Genomic DNA, 18989 nt, shown 5'->3' with positions numbered 1-18989 from the left:
ATGAGATTAAAATCATCAGTTTACGTCTTAAGGACAGGTTTTGGTGGTTTGGTGGGTTTTTTGTTTGTTTGGTTGGTTTGGGTTTTTTGTATGTTTGGGGTATATTTTTGTTTTGGTTTAATTTTTTTGTGGATTTTGTTTGTTTTTTTGTAGTAATTTTGGTGGGGTTTTTTAGGGGGGCAGGTTTTGGTGGGTTAGTTATTTTTTAAACTCAAGAGTATAAAGGAGTAAGATGAAAAGTGTTAGGGGAAAAACCATGGCTGTGAGAATGCAGACTGAACCATGTTTTAGAAAGCCAGCAATATTAAGAAAAGTGTACTGTGTGTGAAAAAGCAATGGATGATGAAGCCTCACTACACAGCTCACTCATATTCTTCCTAAAGTCCAGCTTCTTTTGATAGGCACATGAAATTGAGGTTACTACTAATGTGGAGAAAAAAAACCAAAACACAGAACAGTCCTTCAAAGCTTAAATTCTCAGCTTGCCATCTTGTTTTGTCTCCCTTCTAGAGTCTAAAGCAGGAGTTATCTTAATAGTCTCAATGATGTTCAATACATAAAAAAGTTAATGCTACATTAAAAATCCCAATTTTTTTACACCCACACTTGATGCATCTACTCACATGGGGAATATGAGTAATGGAAAGAAGTTATCACCAGGCAGGAATGCTTAATAGCTCACATAATTTGGCAGAGCTAAATTTCTTTTAGGAGTATGGGGCATCTCAGCACTGTGGAGCACTACTAACTACATCTCGCCCTGTCTCAGCTGCAGAGACAATGCTGCATTGTGCTGACAGAGAAAGTGCTGCTTCCTGCAGTGGGGCTGGAGCAAATATCCAGGGAGGGATGGAGAGGAGACTGAGCAAGAGGTGCAAGTGCTAAGGGACTGTGGCTGGTGGAAGAGGCCACAACAGATCAGTCAGGTAGGGACCATAATGCACAGATCCCAACCTCCTGCTCTGAAGGGCCTTGGTAAATCAAGGAACTGAGGACCAGATAGGAGGCACAGGGATGTCTTTCTTTATTTCACAAATCAAGAATTTAATAGTTATTGGTTTTTGGTGAAAAATTAAATTGATTGAAATGTCTTGACAGAAAATTGTTTTGTTGCCCATGACACCTACACAGCCTTTACTTCCTCAATTTTCACAATGCTCAGGGTACAAACAGCAAGAACAGGGACTTACACAAGGTGAAGCTGTGCAGAGGGACTGATCAGTCCCTCTTGGCCAAGGTCTTGCTTCTTAAAACAGCTGATAACAAAAAAATGTCGACTGGTCTGTAGCTGGGCCTGTAATGGAGTAATCTCCTCCTGGAGAAAGTTTTTAAAACACCCACACTAAGGAATGCGGTGTCATCATATTATAAGAATAAATGCAGGCAAGTGTAATGGCCTGAAGCAAGAGTGATCTATTTTATTGATCCCTAATGCACAGCTTTCACTCTGAAGAACGTGTAAAGCAATAGGCTGTAATAGCCTGCTCTCAGCCTCCAGAGAGCAAGGAAAAGTCATTGTCAGGATTTATCTTTGGGAAGCAAAGAACTCATAACCAGCCCTGAGGGGTGAAAGGCAATCATACAAAGCCTATTGGTTACTTGATAATAAAAATGTGACGTTCCCAAATGTGCCAAATTATAGCCTGTTTCATACTAACAATATTATTCACTGGGGGTTATGTGAAATTTGTCCTCATTAAGGACAGAGAATGGCCTATTTTTGCATGTCTGAAGGCAGAGAAGATGGTCTGGAGCAGCCTGAAGAATGAAAAATAACAGATGGAGGGCTGAGCTCTGCTCACAGCCACCTAGGTCTACAATAAAGAGAGATGAAAAGTGAACTGGAGGCTGCATATTTGAAATGTGCCATGGTGTGTCAGATTTTTGTCAGCTCTGTGACTCCTCTCTGAACCACAGTTGCCAGCTATGCCAGAGAGCTGGGCTTGTGGGGTGCATGACAACCACTGACTTTCCTGCTGTGGTGCTCCCATCAGCTTCCTGAAGAGCAGCTAATGCTCACTCTCCTCCAAAGAAAAACAGTGTTTGGATATCATAAGTGCTGTGCTAACTCTGGATCTTACATACCAGCACTTTATTTTCTGTGGAAGCCATAGGCCTTTCTTCTCCTTCCTCGTATAAATCTTGTTTTGTCAAGGTGGCTGTATAAATAATTCCTTAACCTTCTGTTTGTCAGAGATTTTAATTTTATGTCAATAGCAGACTACAGTCGTAGTGTAGCTGTAGTGGGCAAAACAAGCTAAGCATCTCCAAATTTTTAATGAAAGGCACTAGGGAGGCAAACACTTTTTACAGAAAGTGATGTTCAAATATGCTGAGTATAATGATGTACCACAAGCTATGTGCATGTAAATACACTACATAGTGGTTCACACCTCAGAGATTAAAAAGCATGGTATTTAACTGAGGATACAAAGTAGAGAGTTAATGCTTTCATGCTTAAAAGTGGTCCTCTAATGATGGATGTAGCTGTGCCTTCTTATAGGTCTCTATAAGAAGAGGATGCTCATTAAAAAATGGCATTTTTTTCTTTTAATTTGAGGTCATAGTTAAGCCATTTTCACTTGAGACTTAAGCATGTCCTTAGAGGATTGGAAAGAGTTTGGTGAACACAGAAGTTTATGTGCTAAGTTGGGAACTGACTCTGAAGCTTCTGCTTAAGTGAATTGTGCTGTTGGCTTTTTGAAGGTCAGTGATATAAGTAACATCCACAAAACTAGACCTGTTGTATGTTGTATGAGACTTCAGTAATGTATTGACAGAGTTTTCCAGTGTCTGCATCCATTGATGAAGAATCTATTTTCTGTCCATCAAGTAAATCTTTTAAATCAGATCACACCTCCTTCTATTTTTTCCACTGGAGAGAATGGCATTCTTGTCACGGCTGCTAACAGAAAATAGTCCTGGTTTAATATGATTCTTCTTTTTGTTTACTTTTGTATCAACAGGGGAGGCTGGAGAAAAGGGGGAGAAAGGTGCTCCAGGTCGTCCAGGCAGAGTTGGACCTCCAGGAGAAAAAGGTAACTTTGATAAATAAGATATTTTTGAAGTAATTCCTGAGAAAATGCTGCTTTTTCTTGTGAGATGGTGAGGATGGGGGTCCTTGCTCCCTTAACTGGGTGACTAGTTCATCCTTGGCAATTTCTGTTTAGTGCTGTTGTGGTTTAACCCCAGCCAACAGCTCAGCCCCACATAACTACTCAGTCACATCCCCTGCTTTGGATGGGGGAGAGACTCAGAAGGGTAAAAGTGAGAAAACCCATGGGTTCAGATAAACTTTAATAGGGAAAGCAAAGGCCGCATGCACACAAGCAAAACATAACAAGGAATTAATTCAGTGCTTCCCAAGGGCAGGCAGGTGTTCAGCCATCCCAGGAGAGCAGGGCTCAAGTGATGGTGACTTGGGAAGACAAACACCATCACTCCAAATGCCCCCCTGTTCCTTCTTCTTCCCCCAGCTTTACATGCTGAGCACAATGCCATACATTAGGGAATTTCCCTTGGGTCAGCTGGGGTCAGCTGTCCTGGCTGTGTCCCCTCCCAGCTTCTGGCACACTCCCAGCCTCCTCACTGGTGGGGTGGGGTGATGAGCAGAAAATGCCTTAATCCTGTGCAAGCACTATTCAGCAATAATGAATGTTTCTGTATTATCAACACTGCTTTGGTCACAAATCCCAAATATAGCACCCTCTGAGCTACAATGATAAAAATTAACTTAATTTAATTTAGCCAAAACCAGTACAGCTATATGCACTTGCTTGTAGCCTAAGTATTATCTTCTGGTTAAAAATATATATTTTGGAAATAAAAAAAAAAAATCTCAATTTTTTAAAAGGTCTCTGTGAAGAAAGGCATCATAATGTCTCCATAATTTGCCTTCTACAAATGAAAGCCTCAGATCACAGGGGAAAAAATCATAAGGCCATTTTTTTTTTTTTTTGGTGAATTTGAACACTCACAACATCTTAATTAAAACCATTGAGGGAAGGCAGTAAGCCATAATAGGCAAAGATGAACATGAGTGTTCCCACATTTTTTGGATTTGGGGAAATGGTGATAAATTTGTTTGCATTGTAGTTCAAAAAATATTTTGAGATCTTGAGAGGAATGGTGCTCAGCAGTATTCAGTTATGCAGCTGAGAGAAACATAGCACTTCTGTCTTGCAGGAAATTCTGTTTTTTCATGTTTGTTTTCCTTCTCAAGCAAGGAGGAAATTTGATCTTCATAAGTTTTCCAGAAGGTTTGTGTTCTGAAAGGTTCAAATTAGTAGGAGTCAAATCCTTTGATTTCAATACTGAAAATAGAGATTGACATTCCTGTCATTAGAAGGTTAGAGTTAGCTTTTACTGAACTGAGTTAAAATCTTTCTTTCAAAGCAGTTGTAGAGATAATTTATACTTCCTTGTGATGATGCATGGTCTATTATGTTGTTCTTTTAGACCATTATGGAAGTCTGATGCTGATTGCCCTGGGACCAAAATTCATAGCTAGAGCTCTTCCTCCTTCAATACATTGAAAATTTTGTAACTTCCATGAGGGGTGTGTGTGTTCAGTCAGTGTATTTCCCTTATGCAGATGTACTTTCAAGGATGACTCTTAGAAAAAAAATATTGGAAACTAAAATTTCAGCTCTTGTAAGGCGATGCAACCTGAAGTGTAGTATGACAGAATATTTTAGTTTAAATGGTTGTAAAGAGCTCATCTAGTCCAATCTCCTGCCTTAAACAGGGCAGACTTCAATATCAGAGCAGGTTTCTTAGGGCTTTGTCTGTAGAATTTTTTTTCAAAAGTAGGCTTTTGAAAATCTCCAAGGATGGAGATTCCCCATAAATTTTAGTCAGACTGTTTCACTGGTGTCATCATAAAAGACCTATTGTAGCTTGTAATCATTGCATCTTGCCCTTTCTCTGTGTGTCTCTGAGAAGAAAGGGCTGCATCTTCTCTGGAAACTGCTTGTAAATAGTGGAAGACTGCAATTAAGTTCCCCCTTTACATTTCTCTATTCCAAGCTAAACAAAACCATCTTGCTCAGCTGGACTTGACTTTGTTTCTTATGTGTGAGGGCCCAAAAGTCTCTCGGTTCTCTAAGACAAAGGAGTTTTTTTACCCAGCCACGGGCCAGACTTCATTGAAGTGTTGCAGGTGAGGAACTCAGGATCTGGCTGAACCCATGATATTCCTGCCAACGCATTTCTGCAGCTTGTCCAGCTCCTCCTGACTGGCAGGGCCACCCTCCAACGCACCACCATCCCTGCCAGCATGGAGAATCTTCTACTTCCTCCCTTTCAGCAGTGAAGGAGTCCTTAGCAGCTGCTGGTTAGACTTTGGCAGCCTTGCAGCAGCACCAGCTAGCCCTCTCAGCACCCCTGGATGCCATGGGCTCGTGTACATCCAGGTGAAGTAGTCCCTCACTCAATTGCCAGCTGCCATGAGTAGCTTGTCCTCCCCAGGTCTTTGCTACCAGACGTGCAGAACTGGGAGGCCAGAGAGCAGCCCTTGCCAGCAGAGACAAAGGCAAAGAAAGCACTCAGTGCTTCAGCTTTCTCTGTGTCCTTTGCCATGAGGTTGTCTTGACAACTTCTTCAGAACCCCTCTCATCATGCTATCTTGCATTTTTCTATATCTTGGCATATTGTCATGTCACTTCAAAATGCTTTGGACCATCTGAGATGTGGAAGTACTCTTTTTCAGTCAGGACAATCCATGATGTAGCCTTTCATTTATTTATTTTCTACTGTAAAATTGCTTTTGTTTGAAAAATAGTTCTCATAAGGTATGCTTGATTAATGCTAATAATAGTGTTAATTTTCTAGTTTTTCATACCTGCAAAAGTCCAAAATTCTGATGAGATTGAAAGAAGAAACACTGAAGTGGAAACACACTATGAGAAAACATAAATGAAACAGAAAAGAGATTAAACAAAATTGAATACTAATGCATGCTGTATTGGTGTTTTTCCAGGTAGTACTTTCAACTAAACATAGGCAAAATTTCTTACTACTTCTGTAGCAATATATTTTTCTGCTTTCTTTTTTGCATACAGAAATTTCTACAAACAAGCTCTTGTTTGAAATTCTAAAAAACCAGTCCTTTCATTAATGTTGTACATTTTGTAGACATTTGTCTTGATCAAGTCCTTTCCACAAATATTTTGTCAAAGAAAATAACACAGATACCTTACAAACAATTTGGATTATATGGCACCACTTTTCATCACGATACTACATCCAGTACACTTCGAATGTCACAGTGTTGACTGGATAAGCAAACAGACTTCACAGATGTAATTTCTGGTCTGTGGAAAGGACACAGAAGAATATCCAACTTTGACCTGGAAAAACCTTTCAGTCTCCTGACCCTTCAGTCTCTGGTTAGCCTCCACAGATTATGTGTAATGTGCAGACCTGTAGCTGAATTCATGCATAAATATTTTCTAGACTCTCAAGCTGCATGAGAGTGGGTATATTCTATTCCAGCAGACCAGGGATTTTCCTATTTCTAATCCAGAAGATGGAACATTTAGACAAAAATAAAGTATAATAACGTTTGGCAAAAATCATTGTTCCTTCATTTTGCATTTGCCCCTAAAAACACTCATGGACAGCAGCCCTGCTTCTGTTCAGTAGTCTGTTCAGTTTCAGTCAGTGTGTTAGTATGTGTTCAACCTCTTGTATTTATCTTGAAGCATGATAATTTTTGTCTTGGTCTAATATTTGGCTCCTTCTGTTGATGCAAGCTGCTAAATTCCATTTTATTTTTCTCCTCTTTGAGTAAGTGATGGTTTACATGAGGGAGAAACTGTAATCCTTCTGCCACATTTGTGGAATTTTATACTTTTGGTCCTAATTTACATTATCAAAATCACACTAATATTTTTTCTTTTTTTTCCCTTTCTTTGTTTCATTTTTCTAACAAGATCATCTAAGAAAATGTGTTTAGTTTCTTTGAACTTCAGAGGTGTATAATACCATAAAATAGGTTACAAAAGAAACTATCTTCTTATGGAATATTTGACCTGAACAGCTCAAGATAACAAAGTGTTTCAGATATTTTTATCATATCTTTCCTCATTGGTAACTCAGAAAAATTAAAACTTTCTAGTGCTTACCTGAAATAAATCTTGTTCTGGCTGTCTTGATGCTTCAGGGTGACATCAGAGATACTGTTGTCTTTGGGTGCTGATTAAGGTTAAATTCCACTTACTTTGCTCATTGGTTTTAATTAAGTGTATAGGTCAATTATGATGCATAGCATGTCAGCAGAATATAAAACTGTGCTGGCCTTATGTAAAGCATGGAGCACTGGGTCGAGTACAATGGCTGTTTCAGATGAAAGCAGTGTGTACTGCAGCACAAGTTTTGGCCTGTGAAGTTCACAGAATTGCCTTTCCCCACTTTCACTGATGTCTGTACTGTGCCCTCCCATGTTGGGAGTGAACTCAGTTATTTAACTGAGTCCTAGCGCAGTCTGTAAGGCCATAACTTCCTTGTTTTCAAATTCCACACAGATAGTTCAGTATAGTAAAAGCAGATTAACCCCAAAGAAAGGGAGAAATGATACATCTGACTCCATGATATTAGAAGGCTAATTAATTACTTTATTGTACTCTATTATTCTATATGATATTACTCTATATTACACTACATCTAAACTGAATCTGCACAAGCATTCAACTCCACTCGACTGCGCAGAATCTTGTGACTGTCAGCTGACAGTCCCAACACACACACCTGGATTCAATTGGTCAATGAATCAAAACACTCACACCAGAATCCAGTTACCAATTCTCTTCAGGTAGACAATCTTCCACAATGCATTCCACTTGTTCCAAAACATAGGAGCAGTAAATGAGATAAGAATTGTTTTCTCTTTCTCTGAGGTTCAGAGAATGTGAATTCCAGAAAATCCAAGCTGTGCCTTGATTTTCTCTGTGAAAAGAAATGTGGCTACAGTTCAGTAACAGTACCATCCTGTGAATATTCCCAGAGTGTCTTACAGCAATCAAAATAAGGAGAGCAAACTGGATTTACACTTGGAATATGACATCAAAGGAACATAACATTAAAATTATGTTCTTCAAGATATTTAAATTTTCTTAGAGCCCTAGCCATTTAAAATGTATATTATTGTAGTATTTTAATTTCAGCCTTTATACATTGTACTTAATTTATATACAACTATAATGGTATGTGATACAGTCTCACATACTGTTCTTGGGCTTGGAACTCAACTGTCTCTACCTCTGCAGTATTAACACAGTGACTTTGGCTTTTTCCATCTAACACTTTCCCAGGTGTATTTTGGGTGCTAACACAATGAGCAGCTTGCAAGATTATCTTGGCTTGAAGAGTAAGACAATTTAGTATCATGTATATTACTAGTCCCATTCTTGACTACCTGGTTTCCACTGCCAGGGAATAATCCCAAGCATTTAGTTTACTAATACAGGCACAGCCTCTTAAGTAGAAGACTCATTAATTTATCTGGATTGGAGCCAGAGTGCTCAGTCATTTGTATAATCAAATTCTAAAAAGAGGTAATAATATCTTAATTTATATTTTATTATTACTGATTGCTCATTAATATGTAATCAATCAATCCTTTGCATTTCTGAGTCAATTTCTACATGAATTTATTGCTCGCTAAGGAGTGCTGTAGGCAGTATTCCATATAAAAGTCCTGACATTGACAGCTGTGAATTCACAAAGTGGGTATCTGGTTCAAAACTGTCTTTTAGTTCCACCTGAACTCAATAGGATTTTGAGAAAATCCTGCTAAACTGAGTGGGCAAAAAGGTGGCAGATGGGCTTCAATGTAAATAAATATATTGCCTAGGGAAATTAGGGATGCATGATTTAATCCATACTTAAATGATGCCAAAACCCCAAACTGTCACTTAAAACTCAAGGATTGCTCTGAAGTCATTAGCAAGAGTCCCAAGGCCAACAGAACACTGCCCATCATCAGAGAAGGATGACAAAGGGACAAAGGACAAAACAGGAAGCTTCTTTTTGCAGCTGATTTTGTTCTGTAAAAGCCTGACATGCCCTGTCTCAAGAATGTTCTTCTGGCCTCTGTCTCTCAAGAAGGACTTTGAGAAGTAAGAGATGGCCACCAAAAATGTGAAAAAGAGGAGCTGCTTCATAAGGAGAAACTGGACAGACTGAGACTCTTGCATCTGTACAGAGCAGTCTGAGGAGGTTATAATCAAGATTACAGAATCACCAGATCCCGTTGTACCTGAACTAGGAGGCACTCTCTGAAGCTGCTGGGGACAGATCTGGCAATTTCACCTGCAGATACTGGCTGTGGATGTGGGATCTTCCTGGATTGCACCTTCTGCTGCCATCACAGGAAAAAAAGTCTTGGGCTAGAGGGACCAGTGGTTTGAAGAAGCTTGGTAATATGTTGCTAAGGTAATTCTAGCGAGATAGTGTTTTATGAGGGTGGATGTCTTTGCTTGCCTCCAAATAGAAACTCTTCCATTCAGGAATGTACCATTCTGTTTTCATTTTTGTTTTGATTGTACTTTTAAATGCATTAAACTTTTCTACTGCCTTTCTAGATTGGATTTTTTCACTAGCTTTAGTTTCCTTTGCAAATTTTCTAACTATTCTGATTATGATACCTGTCTAACATGAGTGGGGTGAATCACTACTCAGAGGTGTTTATTTTTCCATTGCCTACCATGGGAGTTTAGCTAAATATCTTAGACTAAAACCCCTAACTTTAAGATGGCTAATGCTTGGTGAAATTTATTTGCCCCAGCTATATAAAATGCCTCCTGTGGTTATGCACTGTTCATTCGTATAAGAATATCTGTTTCACATTGTTGGTGACACAGATGGTGGGATCGAGTGCACCCTCAGCAAGTTTGCCAACACCACCAAGCCGTGTGGCACAGTCAACATGCTGGAGGGAAGGAATGCCACCCAGAGGGACCTGGGAAGGCTTGAGGAGGGCCCACAGTGTTCAACAAGACCAAGTACAAGTTCCTGCACCTGGGCTGGGTCAATCCCAAGCACAAATACAGACTGGGCAGGGAATGGATTGAGAGGAGCCTGAAGGCGAAGAACTTGCAGGTGTTGGCTTAAGAGAAGCTCAACATGAGACAGCCATGTGCCCTTGCAGCCCAGAAATCCAACCACATCCTGGGCTGCATCAACAGCAGCATGGGCAGCAGGTCGAGGGAAATGATTCTTCCACTCTACTCTGCTCTCATGAGAGCCCTGGCTTTGGGACCTCCAACATAAAATGCACATGGACCTGCTGGAGCAAATCCAGAGGATAGCCACAAAGATGATCAGAGGTGGATGGGACACCTTGAAGACAGGCTGAAAGAGTTTGGCTTCTTCAACATGCAGAAAAGAAGGCTCCAGGGAGACTTTTAGAGCATCTTCCAGTAAAGAGAACCGACAAGAAAACTGGAAAGGGACTGTTTACAAGGGCATGTAATAACAGGACAAGGAGGAATGGCTTTAAATGCAAGGGCAGGTTTAGATTAGATATAAGGAAGAAATTATTTACTGTGAGGATGGTGAGACACTGCAACAAGTTTCTCAAAGAAGCTATGGATTCTCCATCCCTCAAAGAGTGTTCAAGGGCATGTTGGATGGGGCCCTGAGTAACCTGGTCTAGTGGAAGGGTCCCTGCCTGTGGAAGAGGGTTGGTACTATATGATCTTTAAGGTTACTTCCAACTTGACCCATTTCATGATTCTGTGATAAGATGTAACTTCTTGTAGCCACTGTTCCCTCACCAATCACTGACCTTCATTAGTGTGGATAATTCAGATTTTTCATTGTAAAGCAGTTCTGTAGCTGTTGACATATTTGGAATTTTCAGATTTCCAGTTGCCAATAATTTTTTTTTTTTTTTAAATGAAGTGTCCTGAATGTAGATTACCACTACAGTATCATTATATCCTTTAAAAATATAATTCTCATTCAAGTCAGGCAATCTATTTGCATTGGGAATGCTGACTGCTGCAAGACTATTGAGGTGCACTGGGGGAAAGACTTTTTAATCTTCATCTATATCTTATGTTCTTTTCCTAAGTGTCCTCTGCAGTTTGCTGTAAAAGATGGCACTAGATTCAAGAGACCTTTGGTGTGGTTTGGTACACTTCCACTTTCCTTGTTAGGTAGGTGTCTGTGTCATGTCTCTATGTCAAATCATGGATTTGATTTGATTTGTCTTAAAATCCTTAAGTTTGGGAAGAAAATTACTGGTCTCTTCTTTTTAACATGATTCGATTAAATTTGTCTGTGACATGGTGAATTTGCATTTCTGCTAGATTTGTCTGTTTGATGCTTTTTTCTTTTTGGAGGTTGTTTTATATCTTCTTGTCTGTTCCAAATAATCCTGAAGAGGTTGCCCATCCTCTGTGACCCCCATTTATGTTATGGCACAGAGTGAAACCCCTCATTTTTTTTCATTTGTTTTGCAGCCCACCATTCATTTCTGGAATTTTATTTCTTCACTTGTTTGTGGGCCTGAAAAAGCCACCAAGAAGATCATTTAGAATTTCCTTCTCTTCAGTTCCTTCCCAAATCCTTTAAATCTTCTATAATTGGTTCCAATGTATGCCACCTTCATCTGAGAGATGACTGACTTTCTTCAGTTCTCTATTCACTCTTTGTGTTTGATTTCCTATTTTTGGTCTATGGAGACTTAATTTCTTTTATTGTCCCCATTTCTTTCCAGCTATCACTTCCTGATTTCATTAAGACTCCTCAGACTGCATTTTTGACAACCATAGGGCCACTAGAAAGGGCTTTACAAAAGGTATTAAAACTTCTGAAACCCTCCAGGCAGATGGGTCTCTCTTGAAACTTTGTGATTTATTCTGCAGAAGAAGAACAAGCAAGCCCCCGGAGTGGAAGCAGGGGTTAGTCACTGTAAGAGAAACCCAAATGTGAACAATTCTTTTAATGAGGAAAGGAGATTTAATGTATGTCTTCATTGCTTGAGATAACACACTTCCCTTTTACTTCTGCAGAGCACATAGGTTTTACTGGCTGTGACTGAGAAGCAGTTCATTTTCTAGGCAATTTCTACAAGAAAGAAAGTCAAATAATTGTATATATTTTATTTTATTTACACATTAGATCAGTGAGTTTATTTAATTTCTGGTATAGCAGCCTGAAAAGAGAAAGAATTCAAACATAATAGTCTTTAATGGGGTAATCCTAATAGAATAATATGCAAAGCAAGAGACATAATTTTCAGAGCAACTTGAAAAAGAGATTACAAGCTGGTACTTCCAGTAGGAATACATAAGAGAAATACATTTTTGTTTTCTGGTGAAATCCTGTGTCCAGTAGTGTCTGAATTTGATACTTATTAGAAACAAAGGAAAATTATTGATTGCAGGATTCGCCAATAATTAATCAGACCAACAAAACACACACATTTAGCTTCTCTCAGTTCAGAGGAAATGGAGTAATAGATATAGCTTCTCTTAGCCCAGCAATGATCAGTCTGTATTCTGAAACTTTTTATTTATTTCACCTTTAACTCAATGGTAATGACAAAATGGGTAATAAAATTACCCAGCTTCCAAAAATACGTATGTCTGTCCAGATGCAGTAGCAACAGGGGGCAGCAGATCTTCAGTTGTCATAGATCCGCAACTGAGGCTCAGCTACGACAGTTTGCACAAGCCCAGTTGCTGGATCCCTCTGGTGGATTTTCCTCCTAGCTTGTCTCATTGATTCCTTGCACCTGTGTAGTAGACCAGAGCATAGCAGATGTTGCTTTCAGCAAAGAAGCAATCTTTTCAACAGTCATTGAAACAACTTCATAAATATTTCCTAAAGCAGTTTTGGGCTTAGATTTCTGCAGGATGGGAGCCTCAGTACACATTTATCCCTGCAGTCCCTCCACACCCACTCTCCTCTAATTGTGTGGTAGAGAGGGAAACGTATCTCATATGACAGTATTTATATTGTATAAATAAGTCATTAAGTCCAAAGCCAGCCCTCAGTTACAGTGGAATCACTGTCTGAGATGAAATGTCAGTTGTGCTTAGATCCTTTAGTTCTCAACTCCCTGATAGTTTTAATCTGCTGATCCATGTTTGGATACAACAATCCTGTGTATTTTCAACATAATTCTGTCATGATCTGCTGAAAGAAGTTTGGAAAAGCTTTTCCAGTGGTTTTCAGACAAAAGCTGTTGACAATTACACCTAGATGCCTTGTTAATGTCAATTGCTTAGCAAAGATAAAATTACTGTCCAGGTTGCTGTATGCAAGTTCTTCATGAGGATTGAGCTAGACCTCTGGAGTTCAATGAATATTTGGGATATAGCATTTGTTCATTTCAAAAACTAATATTGGAAATGTAGTAGAATCTGAATGAATCAGACTACATTGCTACCTTGTGCCTTTCATCCTTCTGTTATGTATAGGGGAAATGGGGGACAAAGGACAGAAAGGCAGCATAGGACGTCATGGAAAAATTGGTCCTATTGGTTCAAAAGGTATGTTTAATTCAATTATTTCTCCATATGTGTTTTCTCCAAATGTGTGATCATTTATGTTTGAGAAAAGTCTTGGAAAATGTCTAACAAGTCCCACAGCTTACCTCAGTAGGAATTTTCTCACACTGTAGTCAGCCAGGTCACTGAGATTTCTCAATCAGTTACCTTTGCTGTGACAGTAGTACATTTAGTATTAAAGCACTGTGAGTATCCTGGTTTGAGGATGAATAAAGAACTTTGCACTGTCACACAAGTGTGTACAGTTGAAAAAGATAGGAAGATGTGCTGTACTTTGGCAGACTTTTAAGAGCCAGAAGATGTGTTTTCTTATGTTGACTGCTTCATAGGCTTCCCACGTGACTTTGGTTAAGTCATTTGGACCAGTGTTTACCTAATCATCTAGATCATGATTCAAAATTTAGGTATATCCAGCCCTTTCCCCTCTACAGCATCTGAATTTACTAGTTCTGTAAAGTTTATGAATGTCAAGAAGTGAATACTGATGCATATTATTTGGGTTCAAGTTTCACAGCTTTGGCTGGCCTTTATTGTGGAATGACTAGGACAGAAAAATCTTTATTTTTGCTTGGGCATATTTCTACTCTCCACGTTTGAATTTTACTAGAGAAAAAATAGAAAAGTGCTAAATGAACTATTGACAGAAAAGGCAGCATTAACATTATGTTATTTTTCATGTCTTCAGGTGAAAAAGGAGATAATGGTGACATAGGACCACCAGGTCCTAATGGTGACCCAGGTAATCCATAACACACCTTGTTTATGTGAAAGACTTTTCATCACTAAAAATACATCTGCTTACATACTGGAGGAAATAATGAATTATTTTTTTCATCGGTACTGTAATATTTCACTGTGATATTTTCAAATGACTTAAAATCATTGAAGTTGCAGCAGTTGCTGGACTTGCAGGGTATATGCTAAAACAGTATCTCTTGCTTTCTCTGAGAAATCTCTCCAGAAGCCTAGTGGAAACTGAAGTCAGACTGTCTGTATCATTCATCACCGGGGAAAAGGGATGTCTCTGCATATCTCTCTTTGCCTTCCAGTCAACACAAAGGAGCAGGTTGGATGCTCCTGCCCATCCATGGATTATAATTATAGGAGCAGGAGATTGTCAAGAACTGAAATCACAGAATAGGTCAGGTTGAAAGGGACCACATTGGGTCAGCTGGTCCAACCTCTGCTCAAGCAGGGTAATCCCAGAGCACATGGCTCAGGATTGTGTCCAGACAATTCTTGAATATCTCCAGTGAGGGAGACTCCACAACCTCTCTGGGCAATCTGTTCCTGTGCTCCATTACCCAGACAGTAGAGAAGTTCTTCCTCATGTTCAGGAGGAACTTCCTGTGCATCAATTTCTGTCCATTGCCTCCTGTCCATTGCTTGGCACCACCAAGCAGAGCCAGGCTTGGCCTTCTAGTTACGCTCCCTTCAGATTCTTATATGGAGGTACATGGATCTTCCAGAGGTATAAGATGTTCTAGAGAAACAGCCTAGTGTATGAAGTGCAAGCCTTGCAAAAGTGGCAGGTTTGGATTGGACTGAATTCATCCTTTCCTGGCAGAGTGCATTGGAGGTGCACAGATTAGATTTCCCATGAGAACATGAATTGTCACTCTAACTCTAGAGTCAGCGTGCTGTGCACCCGGCCAGCATGCACAGTTTTGCAAAGCAGGTTCCCTGTGCTCAGACTGACTTACACAACTGAGCAGAGTAGCTGGGTAGTCCAGTGCAGATTTTAATAATTGCATACAGAACTGCAAATTGTAATAAATGCAAATGGTAATTGATCCTCATTTTGAGATTTGTGGTCAGAGATGTAACAATTATTCTTTTACTGTTCACATTCAGATTATCTTTGTCAAACCTATACCAATTTGGGTTAATAGATTATTTTCTAGTGTCTAATTTTATTATCAGAAGTACTGTAAATTCTGCATTTTCAAAAACAGAGAATTGCATTTTGCAGGTAATTATGTACAATGTGTGGTTGGAATGTTGGATCTGCTGGGATGTGTTCCTTGTGAAGTACTTGCAAACAATGTTTTTGTTGTGAAAGAAATCTTTGAGAAGTGGGAATTTTTAGAAAATGTTTTTAGTTAAAAAATATTGTGGGTGTTTTGCAGAGAATATCTATCTGTGTTTAGGTTAGTGCTAATTATTCAGGATGGAAGATTTGTAGGAAGTAATCTGTTCTACACAGGCCCAGACTCCCCTGAGAATCCTATAATGGTGCAGGATAGTGAAGGCTCTAATTTTCTGTCTGTTACTTGCAAGACAGCTTTCTCCAGGGCTGCCACACTGAGCCTCTTCATAAAATTGTTGAGATAATTGTTGAAATTAGGTAGCTTTTTGATTTGGGTGTATCTATATCATTTCACAGGCATCCCTTGTGAGTGCAGTCAGCTAAGGAAGGCTATTGGTGAAATGGATATTCAAGTAGCCCAGCTGACGACAGAACTAAAATTCATAAAAAATGGTAGGTTAATTTTATATAACTGTTTTCCTTTCTTTTTGCCTCATTTTATCGGTGTAATCGCTCGTAAAGAGTGCCACCGTCCCACATCTGACTTGTGAAGCTCTTTTGGGGTGTGCAGTGACTTGGTTTATAGAAATGCGAGTGCTCACTTTTCAGCACTGCCCTCCCCCGCAGCTGTCGCCGGCGTGCGTGAGACAGACAATAAGATATATCTGCTGGTGAAGGAGGAGAAGAGGTACAAGGAAGCCCAGCTGTACTGCCACGGACGAGGAGGGACGCTGAGCATGCCCAAGGACGAGACTGCCAACAACCTGATTGCCTCGTACATCAACCAAGCTGGGCTCACCCGAGTCTTCATTGGGATTAACGACCTGGAGAAGGAGGGGAATTTCGTCTACTCTGACCGCTCGCCCATGCAGACCTTCAACAAATGGCGCAGCGGGGAGCCCAACAACGCTTACGACGAGGAGGACTGTGTGGAGATGGTGGCGTCTGGCGGCTGGAATGACGTTGCCTGTCACATTACCATGTATTTCGTGTGCGAATTTGACAAAGAAAATGTCTAAGCTGCTCTGCTCTTTCTCTATTTTAAGAAAAATGTTTAAGATGATACAACATGGCTACTCCGTGTTTATAGAGTACAAGTGAAATTTTGCAAGTGTGCGGCGTCGGAGTTGTACAGCTGTAAATACAGTCTAGGTATTTCAAATATCAGAATTTACCCTTCAGAAGGGAAGAGCAGTAATAAGGCATAGCTTGGCTGGCTTTTTCTTTATTTAGGAAAATATATCTGTTTAGATAAAAATGTGCTTTGGGGCTAAATTTTGCCCGTACAACAGTTAACAAATGTTAATATGACTGTAAGGGAAGGCAGAATTTGGCCTCTAGTTGTTAGAATGGTTAGAATTAGATTCCTGATATTCTTTTATCTTAGCAATATTTGTAGTTATAAATGCTAATAACTTGTAGTGCTACAGGGATATTTTTTCAACAAGACATATTTTGTATACTCCAGTTAATAAGTACAAATATTACTGTAGGTTTTTTGAAGGTTAAAACTTTTTTTTTTTTGGCTGGCCAAAGCAAATCAAAAGTCAAGATTCCTACCAGTTTTGTAATGTTTCTTCATTAAATTGTTCACAGATGTATGACCAAAAAGCATTTATGTAAACTGAATTTTATTGCTGAGGGAGGAAAAAGTCTAGTGAAAGGTGTCCCTGCCCATGGCAGGGGGTTGGAACTAAATAACTTTTAAGATCTCTTCCAACCCAAAATATTCTATGATTCCATGATTCTATGCTATGAAAATCCTTATAATTTAGTACTAAGAGAGCTTCCATCCAGGTGGTGTTTTGGGGTTGGCTAAATGTAAAAGTAACAGTTTGATTTTCTGCATTCCTTAGTTGAAAAGGACTCAGTGCATGAAGTATTTTAGACCCTGAATAATTCCCTAAAGTAAATGCTTCATATTTATTTAAGATAATCTTGGTGGATCTTGTTATCAAACAAGCAAAAATACCAGCCCTCCACAATTTAAGTCATACTTCATATATATGCAATTAAGCTTGTGAAAACACATTAGTGATCAGTTCCTTTTAATAAGAAAACAGCTTACATTTTTACACAGATTGTTAAAACAATCCCCTGAAAAGCAGAAGAGTTTCTGAAATTTTCCTGTGTATATAGCCGTAATAAATAACCTTGCACAAATAATTTATGTACCAAATTTACAATTGCATGTGATGGAAAAAGGGATGTATATTAAAAAAAACCCAAAAAAACCCCAAAAAACTCCAGCATAATTTCACAAAAGAAATTATGAATTTCTTTAAATCTTCCCAGGAGCCAGTTGCATGGCACCTCATCTTACTGTTAGGCATAGAAAAATTGAAAAAAATTTGCAAAATATCTGTGTTTCTTTAGGAATACCTTGCACAGTGTTTTCAGATGATTTTTAAGGATAAATGATCCTTGCATGACATTCTGTTCATATGCATATCTGATCATTATGGCAGATCGGCATTTAAGATATCCACAGTGGATACGGCATGTGGTCCCAGAGATTTCCTCATAGCAAGGAAACCAAATCATATCAACTCTGCTGTGCTGCAGCACGTAAACCATCAATGGCCATACAATGCTGTTCATATCCACAGACACTGACATTATTTGATTTAGGTACCTAAGAGAACAAGCTGTTTTGTTTGATATATTTACTCTGTAAATCTCATTCCTTTATATATATATGTTTGCTATTAATTTTGGAGATCACTAGCAGTACTACAGTATCCTATAGTATTCGATTATCAGCCCAGCTCCAGAAAAATAACTCAAAATGAATGGGTTCTTTGATTGCTTTATTTTCTTTTAATAAAGATAGATATGATACCTGTGTGTTAGTCATTCTTACAACTGCATATTTAAATCTATTAAATAATGTGAATCTCTTTCTACACTAATATTCAAGGACTCTATAGAATTTGCAGGGAGCTAACAATTCCAGTAGAGCAATTTGTTTAGAGTAGTTCTTTGAATATCAGGATTGTCTCCTGCCTGCTATAGAAATCCTCATAAACCGTTTAAATCTCCAACATACTTTTGTAAAATCATTGTTGCTATATTAAAACAGTCCAAACCTGAAATACAGATATTTGAAGCTCCCTCATTATGTGTGCTGAAGTTGCTGTTTTTCACCTAGGTTTTGAAGGTTTCTGTTGTATTGTTCAATTTCCTCAGAAAGATGAAAAGAGGCCTTTTAGGGAGATACGAAACCTTTTGAGATGCCATAAAATGCCCCTATTTCAGCTGAAGTCACACCAGGTTTTAAAGATTTCCTTGACATATGTAGCATTTAAACAGTCTCAGTTTCTACTAAAATTTAGCATAAAAAGTAAAAGCAATGGAAAAACATTTATTTTTCCTAGTTTTCATGTTCTTCAGGATATTTTCTTGCAGTATTTGATATGTGAGCTAGAAACTAAATT

General features: G+C 38.9%; 1 protein-coding gene and 1 long non-coding RNA gene across 4 annotated transcripts in view; both read left to right on the top strand.

The window, feature by feature from the left end:
- The window catches only part of COLEC11 (collectin subfamily member 11), a 45953-nt gene extending 27560 nt beyond the window's left edge, over window positions 1–18393 (top strand). For 2 of the 3 annotated variants that reach the window (XM_064412012.1, XM_064412013.1), the window contains exons 3-7: window positions 2967–3038; window positions 13434–13505; window positions 14209–14262; window positions 15910–16005; window positions 16162–18393. In XM_064412012.1, coding sequence (XP_064268082.1) covers window positions 2967–3038; window positions 13434–13505; window positions 14209–14262; window positions 15910–16005; window positions 16162–16571 — 704 coding nt within the window. In that variant the 3' untranslated portion in view covers window positions 16572–18393. The remainder of the gene's footprint in view (window positions 1–2966; window positions 3039–13433; window positions 13506–14208; window positions 14263–15909; window positions 16006–16161) is intronic. The other variant, XM_064412014.1, reaches the window with a different exon arrangement.
- On the top strand, window positions 7428–13415 carry LOC135296091 (uncharacterized). The gene is made up of 3 exons (XR_010358139.1): window positions 7428–9435; window positions 11078–11162; window positions 11726–13415. It is a non-coding gene; the product is annotated as an uncharacterized LOC135296091 (long non-coding RNA).
- Window positions 18394–18989: the final 596 nt, after the last annotated feature.

This window comes from Passer domesticus, chromosome 3 (genome assembly GCF_036417665.1).
Source record: "Passer domesticus isolate bPasDom1 chromosome 3, bPasDom1.hap1, whole genome shotgun sequence".
NCBI lineage: Eukaryota > Metazoa > Chordata > Aves > Passeriformes > Passeridae > Passer > Passer domesticus.
Note: the sequence above shows the minus strand (reverse complement) of the source record. Positions and strands in the feature narration are given on the sequence as shown.